The sequence below is a fragment of the Pongo abelii genome, chromosome 15 (assembly GCF_028885655.2).
Source record: "Pongo abelii isolate AG06213 chromosome 15, NHGRI_mPonAbe1-v2.0_pri, whole genome shotgun sequence".
Taxonomy (NCBI): Eukaryota; Metazoa; Chordata; class Mammalia; order Primates; family Hominidae; genus Pongo; species Pongo abelii.
The window spans coordinates 26,673,695-26,689,680 of NC_072000.2; the positions used below are offsets into that span (position 1 = coordinate 26,673,695).

General features: G+C 47.6%; 2 protein-coding genes and 1 non-coding gene across 5 annotated transcripts in view; 1 reads left to right on the top strand and 2 right to left on the bottom strand.

The window, feature by feature from the left end:
- The window catches only part of C15H14orf119 (chromosome 15 C14orf119 homolog), a 62,188-nt gene extending 50,899 nt beyond the window's left edge, over positions 1-11,289 (top strand). For both annotated transcript variants that reach the window (XM_063715522.1, XM_063715523.1), the window contains exons 3-4: positions 9,766-9,917; positions 10,739-11,289. In XM_063715522.1, the coding sequence (XP_063571592.1) occupies positions 9,766-9,917; positions 10,739-10,785 (199 nt within the window). In that variant the 3' untranslated portion in view covers positions 10,786-11,289. The remainder of the gene's footprint in view (positions 1-9,765; positions 9,918-10,738) is intronic.
- Positions 1-15,986, bottom strand: part of SLC7A8 (solute carrier family 7 member 8) — a 58,247-nt gene that overhangs the window by 21,644 nt on the left and 20,617 nt on the right. The window contains exon 1 of one of the 2 annotated variants that reach the window (XM_024231207.3): positions 7,179-7,345. The gene's annotated coding sequence lies outside the window, so the exon portion shown is untranslated. 2 annotated transcript variants of the gene reach the window in all.
- LOC112128849 (U6 spliceosomal RNA) lies at positions 9,238-9,343 on the bottom strand. Its single transcript, XR_002911305.3, has one exon. It is a non-coding gene; the product is annotated as a U6 spliceosomal RNA (small nuclear RNA).

A 15,986-nucleotide genomic window follows, 5' to 3' on the forward strand; every position in this document is an offset into this window, starting at 1 on the left:
AAATGTCAGGGGCTTTTCATCCATCCATCTATCCATCCATCCATCCATCCATATAGATCCATTCACCCATCCACCCATCTAGCCATGCATCATCCATGCATCCATCCACCCACCCATCTATCCATCCACCATCCATCCATCCATCCACCCACCCATCCAACCATCCATCATCCATCCATCCATCCATCTGTCCATCCATCCACTCATATACTCATCCGTCATCCACGCAGGGCCTACATGTATTAGGCATTCTTGCTGGTGGGGAGGTTACTGATAAGACACCAGTCCCTGCCTTTAGGAAGTTGGCAGTGTAACAGGGACTACGGGTGAAGTAAGAGATGCCCACAAAACAATGAGGTGATGGCAAAGCTATTCACAGAGCTAGTGGAACCCCTAACTCAGCCCAGGGGAATCAGAGATGCCTTCTATAGGAGGAGGAGACCCTGGCAACATGGAGAAATTTATAATCCTGGTCCAACTGGACAAAATAAAAAGTCATAAGACTGGTTCTTGTCCATTGTAACCTAGTTGTGGGAGTGGTTACTGCTTCTTTAGAGGCCCTCATGGAATTCCAGGCTTGAATGTATTTTTTGGGCATTTCCTCCCCTCTTTTTTTCTTGCTTCCTGGGTAAAAAATAAGATGAAAGACTATTAAGAAGACAAGAGTTCAAGAAGATGCTGAAGTCAGGGGCTGGTTACTTAATCCACCCAGTTTGAAGAACTCAACATCAAGATGACAGAAGAGATACAAATAATGAGTCAGGCAGGAGGAGGAAAACTCAGATTCTAGCAATCTGGAACACTGCCCAGAGTCCAGGGCCTCCCAGCTGCCAAGCAGGAGAGATGGGCTCAATGCTTTCTGCAGGACTGGCAGAGGGATTCAGAGTCCTTGCTGCAGACCTGGAACTGGCTTGCCCACTGTGGAGGGCTGGGCTCCCTGCAGAGAAGGTACCCTCAGCCCCATCCCAGCTTTGACCCCAGACTTTGATCTCCAGGAATTACAGAAGTCTCTCCTTCACTTCCTCCCCTTGGCAATGACAGCAGATCTCTTTGGAATGGGGGCAGTTGAAGGCAGAATTATGGCCATCCAAGATATCAATGTTCTAATCCCTGAGATTTGTGACTATGTTATTTTAAATGACAAAAGGAACTTTGCAAATGTGATTAAGTTAAGGATTTTTTTTTTTTTGAGACAGAGTTTCGCTCTTGTTGCCCAGGCTGGAGTGCAATGGCGCGGTCTCGGCTCACTGCAACCTCTACCTCCCATGTTAAAACGATTCTCCTGCCTCAGCCTCCCAAGTAGCTGGGATTACAGGTGTCCGCCACCACACCTGGCTAATTTTTGTATTTTTAGTAGAGACGGGTTTCACCGTGTTGGCCAGGCTGGTCTCGAACTCCTGAGCTCAGGTCATCCACCCACCTCGGCCTCCCAAAATGCTGAGATTACAGGCCTGAGCTCAGCCAAGTTAAGGATCTTGAGATGGGGAGATTATCCTGGATTATCCAGAGGGACCAGTGTTGTCAGAGGAGTCCTTACAAGAGGGAGGCAAGAAGGTCAGAGTTATAAAAAGACATGTGATCATGGAAACATCAGACAGAGAGAAAGAGAGACTTGAAGATGCTACACTGCTGGCTTTGAAGATGAAAGATGGGGCCATGAGCCAAAGAACACAGGAGGTCCCCAGAAGCTAGAAAAGGCAAGGAATCCTCCCCAGAGCCTCCAGAAGAAATTCAGGCCTGCTGACACCAGAGTTGAGGATTTCTGACTTTCAGGACTAAGATAGTACATTTGTATAGTTTTAAACCACTAAGTTTGTGGTTACTTGTAACAGTAGCAACAGGAAATGGATACCAGACAGACACTACGCAGAAAGACCAGACAGCAGGGACATACCCTTAAAGAGAAAAGCTTTTAAACAGCAGCCAGGCAACACACACCAGGAGCCCAAAGGAGTGTCTGTCCACAGGCCTTGCAGGACACCAGATGGAGGGAAGGGATGGCGCTCTCTAGAAGTGAAGGTGAGGTCACTAGTGTGTTCACCTGGTTAGCAAGGTTCCATACCATATAGCTGCTTCCCACTTCTTCCAGCTTCCCAACCCTAGTTGGGATCCCACAGCTAGAGTGTTCCTATTTCCTCTTCCTCCATTTGGTAATTCAATACAGTAGCAAACAGCCTTGCCTTGTAACTCTAGCAGTGTTTTTCCTCTTTCCTTTTAGAGAAATCCAGGGCAAAAGATACAATATCCCTCCTTCATCTAATCCAGGTTCTCCTCCAGTCTCCCCTGTATTCCTTACAACTTCAGGCCCACCCACACAACCCAGATACACAAACACTGGCCCAAGAATCACAAACTTCTTGCAAGGCGAGTGGAGTGCCAGGATGTTCACAGACATGAATCCTTTATTTTCTGCCCCCAAGATTTTGTTGGTCTCCTTATTTTACTGGCCAGAAGCCACAATCAAAGGCCATAAAAGAAGTCAAGATAGAAAGCCACGAGATTATTATCCCAAGAGTCCCGAGTCTGAGTACACTCTTCATGTCAGAGGGGACAGAGTGGCCCCACCGTGTACTGTCCTATGGTAGACAACACCGAAACACACCTTGGAAGAGCTTGTCCTATATCCTTCTGGGCTCAGTCAACCCATTTTTAACCCTAAATCAATACACAGTCATGTGCTACATAATGACATTTTAGGCAACAACAGACTGTTTACACCTTGGTGGTCCCATAAGATTATAAGACCATATTTTTACTGTATCTTTTCTCTGTTTAGATATGTTTAATGCACAAATACAACTGCCTACAGTGCTCAGTACAATAACATGCTATACAGGTTTGTAGACTAGGAGCAACAGGTTACACCATGTAGCCTAGGTGTGTAGTAGACTATGCCATCTAGTTTCATGTCAGTACACTCTATGATGTTTGCATAATGACTAAATCATCTAAGCATACATTTCTCAGAATGTATCCCCATCATTAAGCAATGCATGACAGTATTATAGATTATAGGTAAAAGAGACAATTTAAAATTAATTTCTTTAGTGCATTTTGAAATAGAACACCAATGAATCATTAGCATAACAAATAAATCTTCATTTAGAAGGTTTTAAGGATGGATTGGGGAGTTGTGGAGCTGGTTTTAAGTCCCTGCAATCGTCCAGAGCTGAGGCTGTGATCTTATCACTCTTCCCCTCAACTCTACCTAGTAGCACCTGGTAAGTGAAGGATGATGTGGGTTTCTGGAGTCTTTTTCGGGTGTGGAACAAGTGAGCAGAGCTCAGAGGAGCTTGTGTAAGGTGTGAAGTGGTAAGAATGGGGAGGAGGATCACCAGCAGCATGAAGGGAAGGAGCCAGAGTCAGCTGTCTCAGAGGGACCTGGCAGGTCTGAATCCGAGAATCACAGAACTTTTGAACTTGAAGAACTCAGCGGCCATGGTGCCCTTCCCAGCTTAGTCACGTACTCTCAGTTAACCTCTTTGAGCCTCCCTTTTCTCCATGTAAAACCTATGGTCCATTTGAATCATGTGACGATACTCTGTATCCTGTGTATTGTTGCATAAAATGTTAAATGGTTATTTTTATTGTTCATCTTAAGAAACTGTAGACTAAGAAAGTAAAAAAGAGCACGTGATTTGCTCAGAATCATGCTGACACTCAGAGGCAAAGCAGAGTGGTGGGGAATGGGAATGGTTTGAAGGATTTTAGAGACCATATCATGCATCAGACCACATTGCACATTGTGCCCCTGACCCTTCTCAATCTCTAATCTGTTTCATCTTTTTCTCTGGAGGATGCTCCTTCACAAATGACCTGCTCTGGGGTCCTTCAACCCAGCTGTCTGGAAGTTGGGAGTGGGTCACAGGTATAGGCTGTGGGACTGGGGAGCACAGGCTAAGGCACTGGACCAGGAGCCCAGATGGTCAAACATATTCCTGTGCCTCAGTTTCCACCAGTGAAGAAAATACCACCAGGTCTTATAAGTCACGTGCCTCTGTCTGCTAGGGAGGAACACCCTGCAGAAAGCTGAAGAGCTGCGCAGTTGCTGCCCGTGCTGCCCCACTCCTCAGGCCCCACGGAGACTGTCCACAGCCAGCGGTGCACATGCAGCTATAAACAATCCCCTGGTGGCCGGTGTGGCCTTGAGGTCCTGTCTGGCACATAGTAGGTGCTAAAGCTTACTGAATGGAAACGACAGATAGATACATCTACACAGAAAATTCAAGAAGGGTGCACATAGAAGCCACTGTGCTGCTCTAGGGAGTAAATATCAGGTTTAATATGTCATAGGATGGCCCATGAAGCAAGGCCAGCAAGTGCCCCAGTTGCCAGACAGAGCTGCGGGGAGAGGGTACATATTGTGGCTGTCTCTCCTTCCTCTAGGAAAGCTCACAAAATACAGCCAGGCACAGTCACTCACACCTGTAATCCCAGTGACAGCAGAGGCTGAGGTGGGAGGATCAATTGAGGCCAGAAGTTTGAGGCCAGCCTGGGCAACACAGCAAGATCCTGTCTCTTAAAAAATAACAGAAAATTAGCCAGATGTGGTGACACATACCTGTAGTCCCAGCTACAAGGGAGGCTGGGGTGGGAGGATCACTTGAGCCCAGGAATTCAAGGCTGCAGTAAGCTGTGATTGTGCCATTGCATGCTGGCCTGGGTAACCCTGTCTCTTAAAAAAAAAAAAAAAAAAAGCAAAAAGCTTGCTGGGCACGGTGGCTCACACCTGTAATCCCAGCACTTTGGGAAGCTGAGGCGGATAGATCACTTGAGGTCAGGAGTTTAAGACCAGCCTGGCCAATATAGCAAAACCCTGTCTCTATTAAAAACACAAAAATTAGCATGCCTGTAATGCCAGCTACTTGGGAGGCTGAGAATCGCTTGAACCTGGGAGGCAGAGGTTGCAGTGAGCCAAGATCGTGCCACTGCACTCCAGCCTGGGTGACAGAGAGTTCATCTCAAACAAAACAAAACAAAAACAAAGAAAAAAAAAAGCTCACTAAGAGTACACGTTATTCCCAGAGAGAGACTACTTGGTAACTGTTTTCTTTTTTTGAGATGGGGTCTCATTCTGTCACCCAGGCTAGAATGCAGTGGCCTGATGTTGGCAAACTACAATCTCTGCCTCCTGGGCTCAAGCAATCCTCCCACCTCAGCCTCCTGAGTAGCTGGGACCACAGGCACCTGCCACCACACCCAGCTAATTTTTTGTATTTTTGGTAGAGATGGGGTTTCGCCATGTTGCCCGGGCTGGTCTTGAACTCCTGAACTCTAGCAATCTGCTGACTTTGGCCTCTCAAAGTGCTGGGATTACAGGCATGAGCCACCGAAGTTTTCTTTTTTTTGAGACAGGGTCTTACTCTGTCATCCAGGCTGGAGTGCACTGGCACGATGATGGCTCACTGCAGTCTCAACCTCCCCAGACTCAGGTGATCCTCCCACTTCAGCCTCTTGAGTAGCTGAGACTACGGGTGTATGCCACCAGGCCCAGCTAATTTTTGTATTTTTTGTAAAGATGGGTTTCTCCAGGTTGCCCAGGCTGGTCTAGAACTCCTGGGCTCAAGTGAGCCACCTGCCTTGGCCTCCCAAAGTGCTGGGATTACAGGCGTGAGCCACCTCACCGGGCGATGACTGTTTTCAGGCTCCCTTGCTTTGGACACAGGACTTTGGCTTCTCATTGAGCTGGGCCAGCAGGGGGTCATTTTGTGCCTTCCTCAGGCAGCCAATGAACATTCCCACATGGATCCCTGAACCAATCTCATTTCTTCTACTAAGCCAGCTGCCACTCAATGAGCCACACTGTTCTGGTCTGACAGGGTAAAGGCCGGGATAGGGCCATCTGGATACGGGGCTGGATTGGTTGTTATAAGGACAGTGCTAAGAATGAACCAGTTGGGACTCTCCTTGTAGCCAACTCTTGGCCCTAGAGGTAAATATTTGAAGCCTGCGCCTTACCACCCAAGGCTTGTGTCCAGCCTCATGGGTGATTAGAAGGCAGGAATGACCTTAGAGACCCAGAACCTCATTTTATTTTATTTTTCTTTTACAGATAGGGGTCTCATTCTGTCACCCAGGCTGAAGTGCAGTGGCGTGATCATAGCTCATTGCAGCTTCCAAGTCCTGGGCTCAAGCGATCTGCCTGACTTGGCTTCCCAAAGTGCTAGGATTACAGTTGTGAGCCACCATGGCGGCCCCAGAACCTCATTTTATATGTGAGTGAATTTAGACCCCAGCTAATTCACAGCAAAGACCAGACTGGGACAGCCTAATTCCCAGTTGCTTGTTCTGCCTCTGTCCCGCCTTCCTTCATTATACACACATCACTCTGCTTTCCCTTGGCCGCTCCCACATCATCTCTCCTCCTGCTTGGGTCAGTGGTACCCATGGTCACTACTGCCAGTGCCACTTGGGACTCTGGGTCTGTCACCGAGACACTGGTTAGCCCCAGCCTGGACTGCTTTCTGGGCAGCAAGAAGGAAGATGCCAATATGGCAAAAGGGGAAGACTTTGACAGTTATGCCTCAGAAACCAAGAAAGGTGCATCCATTGCTCCCAGGGCTTTAGAAAGTCATTTCCCACAGGGATTTCCACCTTGGGTCCCCTCCCACCAGCCCCCTTAATCAATGTCACAGTCACATGTTCCCTCCAAACTCCCGGAACTCCATTTGGATTTCTCGGTCTTGCTGGCTTGCACCTTTCTCAGGAGTGGACTGGACTGGCTTGGAAAGGCTTGGTTTTCCTTTAACATTTCCAGAACCAGGCCACTCCTCCTCGTCTGTTCAGATAAGTGAAAATAGGCAGTAGAAAGGGGGGAAAATGTCCAGACTTGCCAAAGTCCATAAAGACAGATGGTGAAGAAGAGAGGGAAAGAGCACAAGAAACCACAGGGCGGGGGAGAGCAAGGGGAGGACAATGCAGATGAGTGGGAGAGAAAAAGGGCTTGAGAGGAGCAGAACAGAGAGAGGCCAGGACTGAAAACAACAAGATGGAATGTACTAAGCAGACCGCTGCTGAAAAAGGAAGCAGTGACGCCACTTTGTAGAAATCAGAACGCCCTGTTCCTCTCCAAACCTGCAAAACAGGCATCTTTCTGGATGGAGCTCCCCAGCCCTCTGAAACGCCATAAATTTCACCTGGGTCATGGCCTGCCAGAAGGGTTGGCTTCTCAGCCTCACCTTTTGCTGGGGCGTGCACTTCTCTGCCTTCTGCCACGCTCTGGCCAGCTCCCACAGACTCCCTGCCCTCCAGCTGGAGCGAAAGGGGCGAGGCATGTCCCTCCCAGCAGCCCTCTGGGTCTGGGTGCCCAGGCTGGAGTTTGGAGCCGCAGGGCAGGGAAGCCGGGTCTGCGGGGGCGTGGGCGTGGCTACGCTCGGCTCTGTGATTGGCTGCACCGGGCTCCCTTGGCCGCCTCCCCCGCTTGTGGAAGGAACTGAGCACGTGTTTCTAATTGTGGAAAAGCTGCTTCGGCTTGGCCTGTCCAACCGCAGGGGTTTCCAGATCTAGGAGGTAAGCAGTGCCGGCTGCCAAAAGGCGCTGATAGGCAAAGAAAACACGGAGGCCTGTTTGACCTCTAACGCACACAACCCAAGGCTCTGATAAGGTTCCAGTTCTGCCCACGCAGGCCACACGGAACAGTCTTTCCTCGTCAAAGACCCAGAGAGGCCTGGAGGTGTGGGGGAGTGGGGAGACACGGATCCAGCTTCACAGAACCCTCCTAGAATCCTTCTCTATTCCCCGCTCACCCCCACCTCAAGGCCAAAACATTTGATATAGCGGGTGAGGAGCCACATTATAAAGTCTTTCCACACCTTGATTATTGTACATGTAACATAACTTGTCTGATGAAGTTATACATGTAACTCGACTGGTGAAAGACAAAAACATTAAAAAAAAAACCCACAAAAAGCCACACAACAGCCAAAAAAAAAAAAAAAAAAAAAAAAAAATCAAAGCAGCCCTTCCTCATAAACTGCGCTTTGATCCCAGCTTCTATAAAGTGCACAGTGGGGAGTGTGGTTTTGAAACAGATCTTGCCCATCGCACGATAGTAACATTTCCCCTTCTCCAGCCCTTTTCATCTCGAAGCACTTACAACGTTTTAGAAATCTCGGAACCCCCTCCAAAGGAGAGGAGGTGCTCTGAGCCTTCCGGAAGGGCCTCTCTCTTCCAAGGACACACCAGCAGAGGAGGAGGGTGCAGAGAAGCTGTGAGGGCTGTGAGTGCTCCTGGAGGCACACAGCTTTTACCAAACACAGCTAAGCTCCTGCCCATACTGCCCCATCCCCTCCCCGCCTCCTTTCCTGGCTCTCTCTTCCTCTTCCTTCTTATCCTGTTAGCTCCTGCGCCAGCTGCTGGAGCTGGAGTTTCTGCTGAATCACCACCCAGTTACTTAGCTCAGCCAAGAGGCAGGAATACCCAGCTCAGCATTTTCCAAGAGCTGAGTAGTTCTCTCTTCAGCATGAGCTAAACATGGCTCCTCAGCTGGCCTGGATCGGGGAGAAGTGAAAAACTGAAGACACCAAGAAATCCAGGGGTGGCCTGCCATGCCACCCTGGGGAACCCCATTTTAATCCTACTCATTACTTTTTCAGCCTGGGCCTGAAAAATTGCTATCTCACACCCCAATTCTCAGGGCTGATGTCCCCCAGACATGGAGCAAGGTGGATGAGAATGGGTTCTGTTGAGTCTGCACTGAGCCCAGGAGGGCTAGCCTGACCCTCCATCATATTTCAATCTTGGAAGACAGGGTGTGGATCCTGTGCGGTTTAGTTGGTTCTTGGACCAGAAGGCTTGTAGGCTCTGTTGGTGTTCACTAAATTCTATAAACCTGGACCCAGGCTGCAAAATTTCCCCAAAACGGTTCAGTTATAACCCAATTCCAAGGGTAGCTTGTACTCAAACTTGCTAAACTCTTTTTTCTTTTCTTTTCTTTTTTTTTTATGAGATGGAGTTTCACTCTTGTTGCCCAGGCTGGAGTGCAATGGTGTGATCTCTGCTCACTGCAACCTCTGCCTCTCGGGTTCAAGTGATTCTCCTGCCTCAGCCTCCCGAGTAGCTGGGATTACAGGCATATGCCACCACGCCTGGCTGATTTTGTATTTTTAGTAGAGACAGGGTTTCTCCATGTTGGCCAGGCTGGTCTTGAACTCCTGACCTCAGGTGATCCGCCCGCCTCGGCCTCCCAAAGTGCTGGGATTACAGGCGCGAGCCACTGCGCCCGTACTTTTTTCTCTTTTTAATATGGAACGCTTCGTGAATTTGCATGTCATCTGTACATGGGGCCATGCTAATCTTCTCTGTACTGCTCCAATTTTAGTATATGTGCCGCTAAAGTGAGCACAACTTGCTGAACTCTTATAACAGAGATGCCCTTTTTTCTTTCCGCCAAAGCTCCAAGTACCACTAGGCCTCACTCCCATAAGCCTTCTGATTTTATGTTCTTAGGTATGTGATATAAATTTGGTGTGTCACATTAACCCTTAAAAGTTTACCAGACACAATTAATGGGTGACTTTATTTAAACCATGGGCCCTGGCTCCTCTGAGAAAAACAAAGTGATCCTTGACAGTCAGCAACAAAAGGCCAGAGGAGAATTTAAGTTTCTAGGCTGGTACAAGAAAGTAGGCAAATCTCTACCACACCTGGTAGAAGCTGAACTCCAAAAGAGTTTCCTGTTTCAGGAAACCTCAATCCCATTCACTATTCTCCCAATCAGAAGTAGACATATTCCCAGAAACAAGCCCCTCATTCCTCCATTTCCAGGGTGTGGGCACGCACACTCTCTGAAGAGCAGAACTTCAGTCTGAGAGTAAAAGCTGAAGAGCAGAAGAGACACTATGGGAATCAGGAAAGAGGAGGTGATCTGGGCCAGCAGTTGAAGCACATTGAAACGAAGAAGAAGACTGACTTCTCAGGTAACTTATTTACTCTGCCATTGTAGACATAGAGTCCAAAAGCACAGGGGATGCTTCCTCAAGTCCCAGCAAGTCTTAAGTGTTGAAGAGTGAGTAGAAAGGGTGACAAGGACAGAGGGGTCAACTTGACCAGTCTGAACCACACCAATTCAGACGATACGACAATACGTACCAGTGTTGTCCTTGATTTACTTCGCCTGTATCCCCAACAAGACCACACAGTCCTTGACTCCTTCAACCTTAATCACCAAGGCCTACCAGTTCTACCTCCTAAATGCCAAATGCATCTACTTTTCTCTACTCCCACTGCCCCAAGATGCACATGACGGTCATCTCTAATCTGAATCCCTACAACTGAATTGTAATCATCTTTTCTTGCCTCTGATCTTATTCCCCTCACCAATCCATCCTTTAGCTCTGCAGCATGACTCTCCTAAAATACAAATATGATCGTGTCGGTCTTCTGTCTGAAACCCTTCAAACCTCATTCCTCCTAGGGGAAAGCCCAATCTCTTTATGGCCCATGAGGCTTTTCATGATGGGGTCCTTGCTTCTATTATATATTTCTTGCCTTCTAGTCTATGGTGTGGCTATACTGAACAACCTTTAATTCCCACAAACAGCTGTGATTTTTCCTGTCCTCAGACCTTGACACATGTTAATTCCTTCTGCTACAACATTCTTCCCACCCCATTCTACTCCACCCTCCCTCCATGCTGAACATTGCCTGACTATGTCCAACTGGTCTTTCAGCCTCAATGTACATGTCACTTTCTCCAAGAGCTTCTTCAACCCCAGTCCCATCCTCACTTTTCTTGCAGGAGCTGCCTGGATGCCGTCCTCTTGGGGAACTGGAACTCCAGTTTGAACTGAAATTCCCTGTATACTTGTCGGGAACATCCACTGGACTGTGAGTTCCTTGGTACAAAAACTAACTATCCCCATGCCTGCCACAGTGCCTGGAGCAGAACAGACACTCAAATATTTAATAACGTATGACTGATTGTGTATTACCTGCGGCATCAATAGAGGACACACAGGTGGGTGTGGTATAATACGTGTTAAGAAAGAAGGCTAAATCTGCTGCTGCTGCTGCTTCACATGAGAATGAGAGTCTTTTTGTTTATTGTTGTCCCCCCTGTGCCGAGAACAGTAACTAGCCCATCGTGGGCACTTGATAAATGTTTGTTAAGTGAATAAAGTGTTGCATTTATATAATATTTCCCAAGAGTCCCAATCCCTTTCTAAGTTATACTGCTCTAGAGCAGGCAAAATTTTGAGCAGGATCCTGGGAGCACCACCCTGGGGAAGATTCTAACCAGAGACCTGCTCAGCACCCCTCGGGGCTCTAGGGAGGACATGGAAGGCAGACATAGAACACATTCTTTTTTTTTTTTGAGATGGAGTCTAGCTCTGTTGCCCAGGCTGGAGTGCAGTGGCGCAATCTCGGCTCACTGCAACCTCCGCCTCCTGGGTTCAAGTGATTCTCCTACCTCAGCCTCCTGAGCAGCTGGGACTACAGGCCCCCGCCACCACGCCCAGCTAATTTTTGTATTTTTAGTAGAGACAGGGGTTTCACCATATTGGCCAGGCTGGTCTCGAACTCCTGACCTCGTGATCCACCCGCCTCGGCCTCCCAAAGTGCTAGGATTACAGGTGTGAGCCACCACGCCCGGCCAACGTAGAACACATTCTAACTGCTTGTCATCAATGCTGGGAACGTTTAAGTTGAAACACATTTCATTTTGATTTGGAGACAAACTTGATTCCTTCCCTTAGTAGTCAATTAATCAATACGTCCAGCTGATTCTACTCCTAAATCGTTCTTGTTTTTGTCACCTCTCCATCCTTGTTACTTCATTCTTAGTTCAGGCTACCGTCCCTCTGGCCTGGACAAATGCCTAGCCTGCTTGTCTCTCTGCTTCAAGTTTCAGTCTTTTCTTTCCCAAATGTGAACCTAATCATGGTACTCCTCTGCTCAAAATCTTTCAGTGATTCCCTGTTCCTTGGATAAAATCTACTTACCTTTCAACATTTAGCTCCAGCTGGGAGCCTTTCCAAGCACTCTCTTCCCAACTTTGAAGCCCCTTTCTCTGTGTTGCCCACATTTTTTCCCCATCACATTGTATTGTAATTATGTGTTTTTGCATACTATTCTCTTCACTAGACTAATCTTTTCTAAGACTCTATAAATCATACCTTATCTCCTCTTGGTGTAGGAATTCAGTATGGTAATTAGCTGATGGATTTTTTTTAGTTTCTCTTTTCCAAAAAAATCTGCTTACAGAATAATTTTTATCTTAATGCATCATAAAAATGAAAAATGGGATGGTAGTCAAACTGGCCATTGAGTAAAAATCAAGAGATTTTCAATACATTTAGATTTTAGATGCTGGCTAGTTAGGAGGTGTACAGAGAAAAATGGAGTCTTGGATGTATGGGAATCAAATGTAGGCCAGTCTGTATTTGTCTGAATTCATATAAACAAGGCTGATCGGATACCCGAAGAACTCTGGGGACTAGGGAAGGGCAAGAAGGCAGTGCTGCCCAGTTATCTGAAGGAAAATGTTTAGTGTCTGGGGAGGAGAAGTTTGGGGGTAGAGAATGTGAAGGCTCAAGGGAAAATAAACTGAGGTTAAGGGATTTAGATGATAGGAAAGACTATTGAACGCTCTGATGTCAAGGGATTGATTAAACTTGCAAGAGACTTGCAAAACAACTCACGAGTTTCTCTGTGACAGCATTCTGCACCAGGCAGTTGGAGGCTTTCTGCAGAGGAATTACAAAGCAACTCAGGAGTTTGAAGCAACACGTGAAGTCCTTTCCTTTCCAAATAGCTCAAGGAAGAAGAGATATCTGAAGCCCTGGAAAAAGCTAGCCTCTTAGGAATCTCAGTAGAAAGATAGAAAGCAAGATTAGAAGCATTTTTTCCTTGAGAAATGCATACAGGATATTTCTTTCTCCTGAGGGCGAGGAAGGAGAAGGAGCTTCTTTAGGTCGAGACATTCAGGGAGAAGTGGGGAACTTGAATAAAAAGAATTGATTCCACTTCAGGTGCTGGACATGACTCCAACCCCAAATGAGAGGAAGGAGGCCAGGAGCAGACTGAATGAAAGGTGATCCAGTCTCCAAGAGAACGAGGGGGCAAACAGATCCCAGAGGAAAATGCAGAGTTGCACAGATGCACAGATGGAAGCCTGGGAAAGGGTGTCCCCTGGACCCAGTGCTTCCTCTGGATCATTGTGGACGCTTTGTTTACAACTAGAGACCCAGGTAACAGCCAAAAGATGTGGCTACAGGATAAAAAGGCAAGCTGTAGGCCGGGCGTGGTGGCTCATGCCTGTAATCCCAGCACTTTGGGAGGCCGAGGCGGGTGGATCACGAGGTCAGGAGATGGAGACCATTCTGGCTAACAAGGTGAAACCCCATCTCTACTAAAAATACAAAAAACTAGCTGGGCATGGTGGCGGGTGCCTGTAGTCCCAGCTACTCGGGAGGCTGAGGCAGGAGAATGGTGTGAACCCGGGAGGCAGAGCTTGCAGTGAGCCGAGATCGCGCCACTGCACTCCAGCCTGGGTGACGGAGGGAGACTCCGTCTCAAAAAAAAAAAAAAAAAAAAGGCACGCTGTAGGAACAACTTGTCAATATATAGGTCTATGCAGCCAGATTTGTACAGTAATAGATGCACTTTATTTAGAACTATCCACTATGACTGCAGCTACTGGCCAGGGGCTGATGATAAGGGCGGCTATCGCTGCTGACTCTTTTTATATCTTACTTGGATCTTTTATATGGGGAATATAGTCATTTACTCATGAAATAATACAAAAGGAGAAAAACACACAAGCAAATCACAAAAGTTATCAAAACCAAGTTCTAACACTTCCCAGTCCCCTCCTAACTCCCTCCACTCCCACTAATATACTTGTTCTGGAGAAGAGAGAAAGGCTTTTTATTTAATTAAAATGTAAAATACTTTTTCTCTCTCTCCCTCTTTTTTTTTTTTTTCTTTTCTTTGTTACTGCCGGGTGGCTAGGGATATTCTGCTGACTCAGCAGTGAGTAATCAGCTTTGACCTAAATAATAGAATAACTCGAAGTGGCAGCTGCAGTTGCATAAGTGTGATCCAAGTCTGCAGTTCCTTCCCTCTCCCTCTCCTCTCCCCCACCCGCTCCAGGATCCGGCAGGCAAGCCAGTTTCAGCAGGTTCTTTCCACCTCTCCACCCCCACCACCCGGCTAGTCCCAACTTCATTTCTCATCAGTTCTCCTCCAAAACAGCCCCACCATGGAACCAGACTTGGCCTCATCTCCTCCCTCCCCCAGCAAACCCTCGCCACGGGCTTTACCACACGGGCTCTCCCTGCTGGGCCCTGTGCCCTGTCCTCCAGTGCCCTCCATTATACAGCAATGACCTCTCCACAGAGGGTGGCCTTTCCTCAAAACCTCTCGCTTCACAGTCATCAGCATGTCACCACAGGACAGAAGGAAGCAGAGTTCCCCATATGCATATGTTCACGCCACACCCGAACTCTCTACTGCGTCTCCCAAAAGAGACACAGGCTGGGCTTATTTTATGCAGCTGGCTTGCCTGGCACCTGCTAAGAAGATGAGGAGGGCTGGATGATGGTGGGGGTAGGTGGGTGGGTGGGAGGGGTGCTGGAATAAAAAGTGCCACCATTTAATGAAATATAGCATCTACCAGTTGGGCGCAGTGGCCTCACTTTGGGAGGCTGAGGCGGGTGGATCACTTGAGGTCAGGAGTTCGAGACCAGTCTGACCAACTTGGGGAAACCCCATCTCTACTAAAAATACAAAATTAGCTGGGCGTGGTGGCTCATGCCTGTAATCCCAGCAACCTGGAAGGCTGAGGCAGGAGAATCGCTTGAACCTGGGAGGAGGAGGTTGCAGTGAGCCAAGATGGCACCACTGCACTCCAGCCTGGGTGACAGAGTGAGACTCCGTCTCAAAAAAAAAAAAAAAAAAAAAAAAAAAAAAGCATCTACCGAGTCTTCCTGACAGCTTGGTTCTTGTTTTATTGAATACCTTATGAGAGGATTGGATGCTTATCTGGTATGGCCTGCCATAAAATTTAAAAAAAAAAGAGGATTTGAGGGGCCTATAGAAGTGGATTAAAAAAAAAAGTATTCAACAAACCGGAAAACAGAACCTCTGTACACAGACTCAAAGCAGCTGGGAGTGTCAGGCATAAGGAAAGGGAGAGAGGAAGTTTGTGTATAGCTAATGCATGTACGTGTGCACCCTGCTGGGCAGAGGGATGGCAGCTCCACATGGCCTTCACAGCTAGGAGGAAAGGGACACTGCAGCGGGACAGGTGTGGAGCTGGTTTCCATTTCCCCTAAAGGAAATAAGGAGGAATACACTTGGGAATAAGAAGGATTTAAGATTTTTCTGCTTATGAAGGTAGACAAATATTTGAACACATATTTCAAGGACATTGAAAATTCCTATCTTTGGAGGACAAGATTGGCTACTGTTAAGTTGGAGATAATTTCCTTGCAGTTCTGCTGAGAAGGCAGAGGACAAACTTAGATAAGCTTTACTGAATCTTTGACTACAGGAATAGAGGAGGGGGATCTTGTCATTTTTGTCATCAGCCAGTTTCTAAATTTCTCCTTGACTTGGTGCTAGCAGTGTCTAGGTGAGGGGAAGGCTGTGGAGAGGACTGTGCAACCTGTCATTCTGGAGCAGGGCTACAGGCAGGTGCCGTTCTTATCTCCTAGGAGGGTTTGGACCTTTCTGGTCTGAGGGGACGCCCAAAAGGCTACACTACTTTGGAGGGTCTTTGTGCAAGATGTCAAACCCTTGGCAGATTTGGGGAATGCAAAGGAAGCCATGGGGTCTGGCTGCCCGGGAACTTCTTCAACCTGTGGCCTGGCTCCTCTCCTAGGGTGCAAACTGAACAGCCTCAGGGGTTCTTGATTTCTAGTAGGAGGGTAAGGGTGGCCTCTTGTCTGAGACACTTTAGCAGCATCAGCAGGAAAAAGGAAGCTGTCTGTGTGCAAAGAAACACCAAAACAGCAGTGGCCAGCACTTCTGTGGCCTTGCTT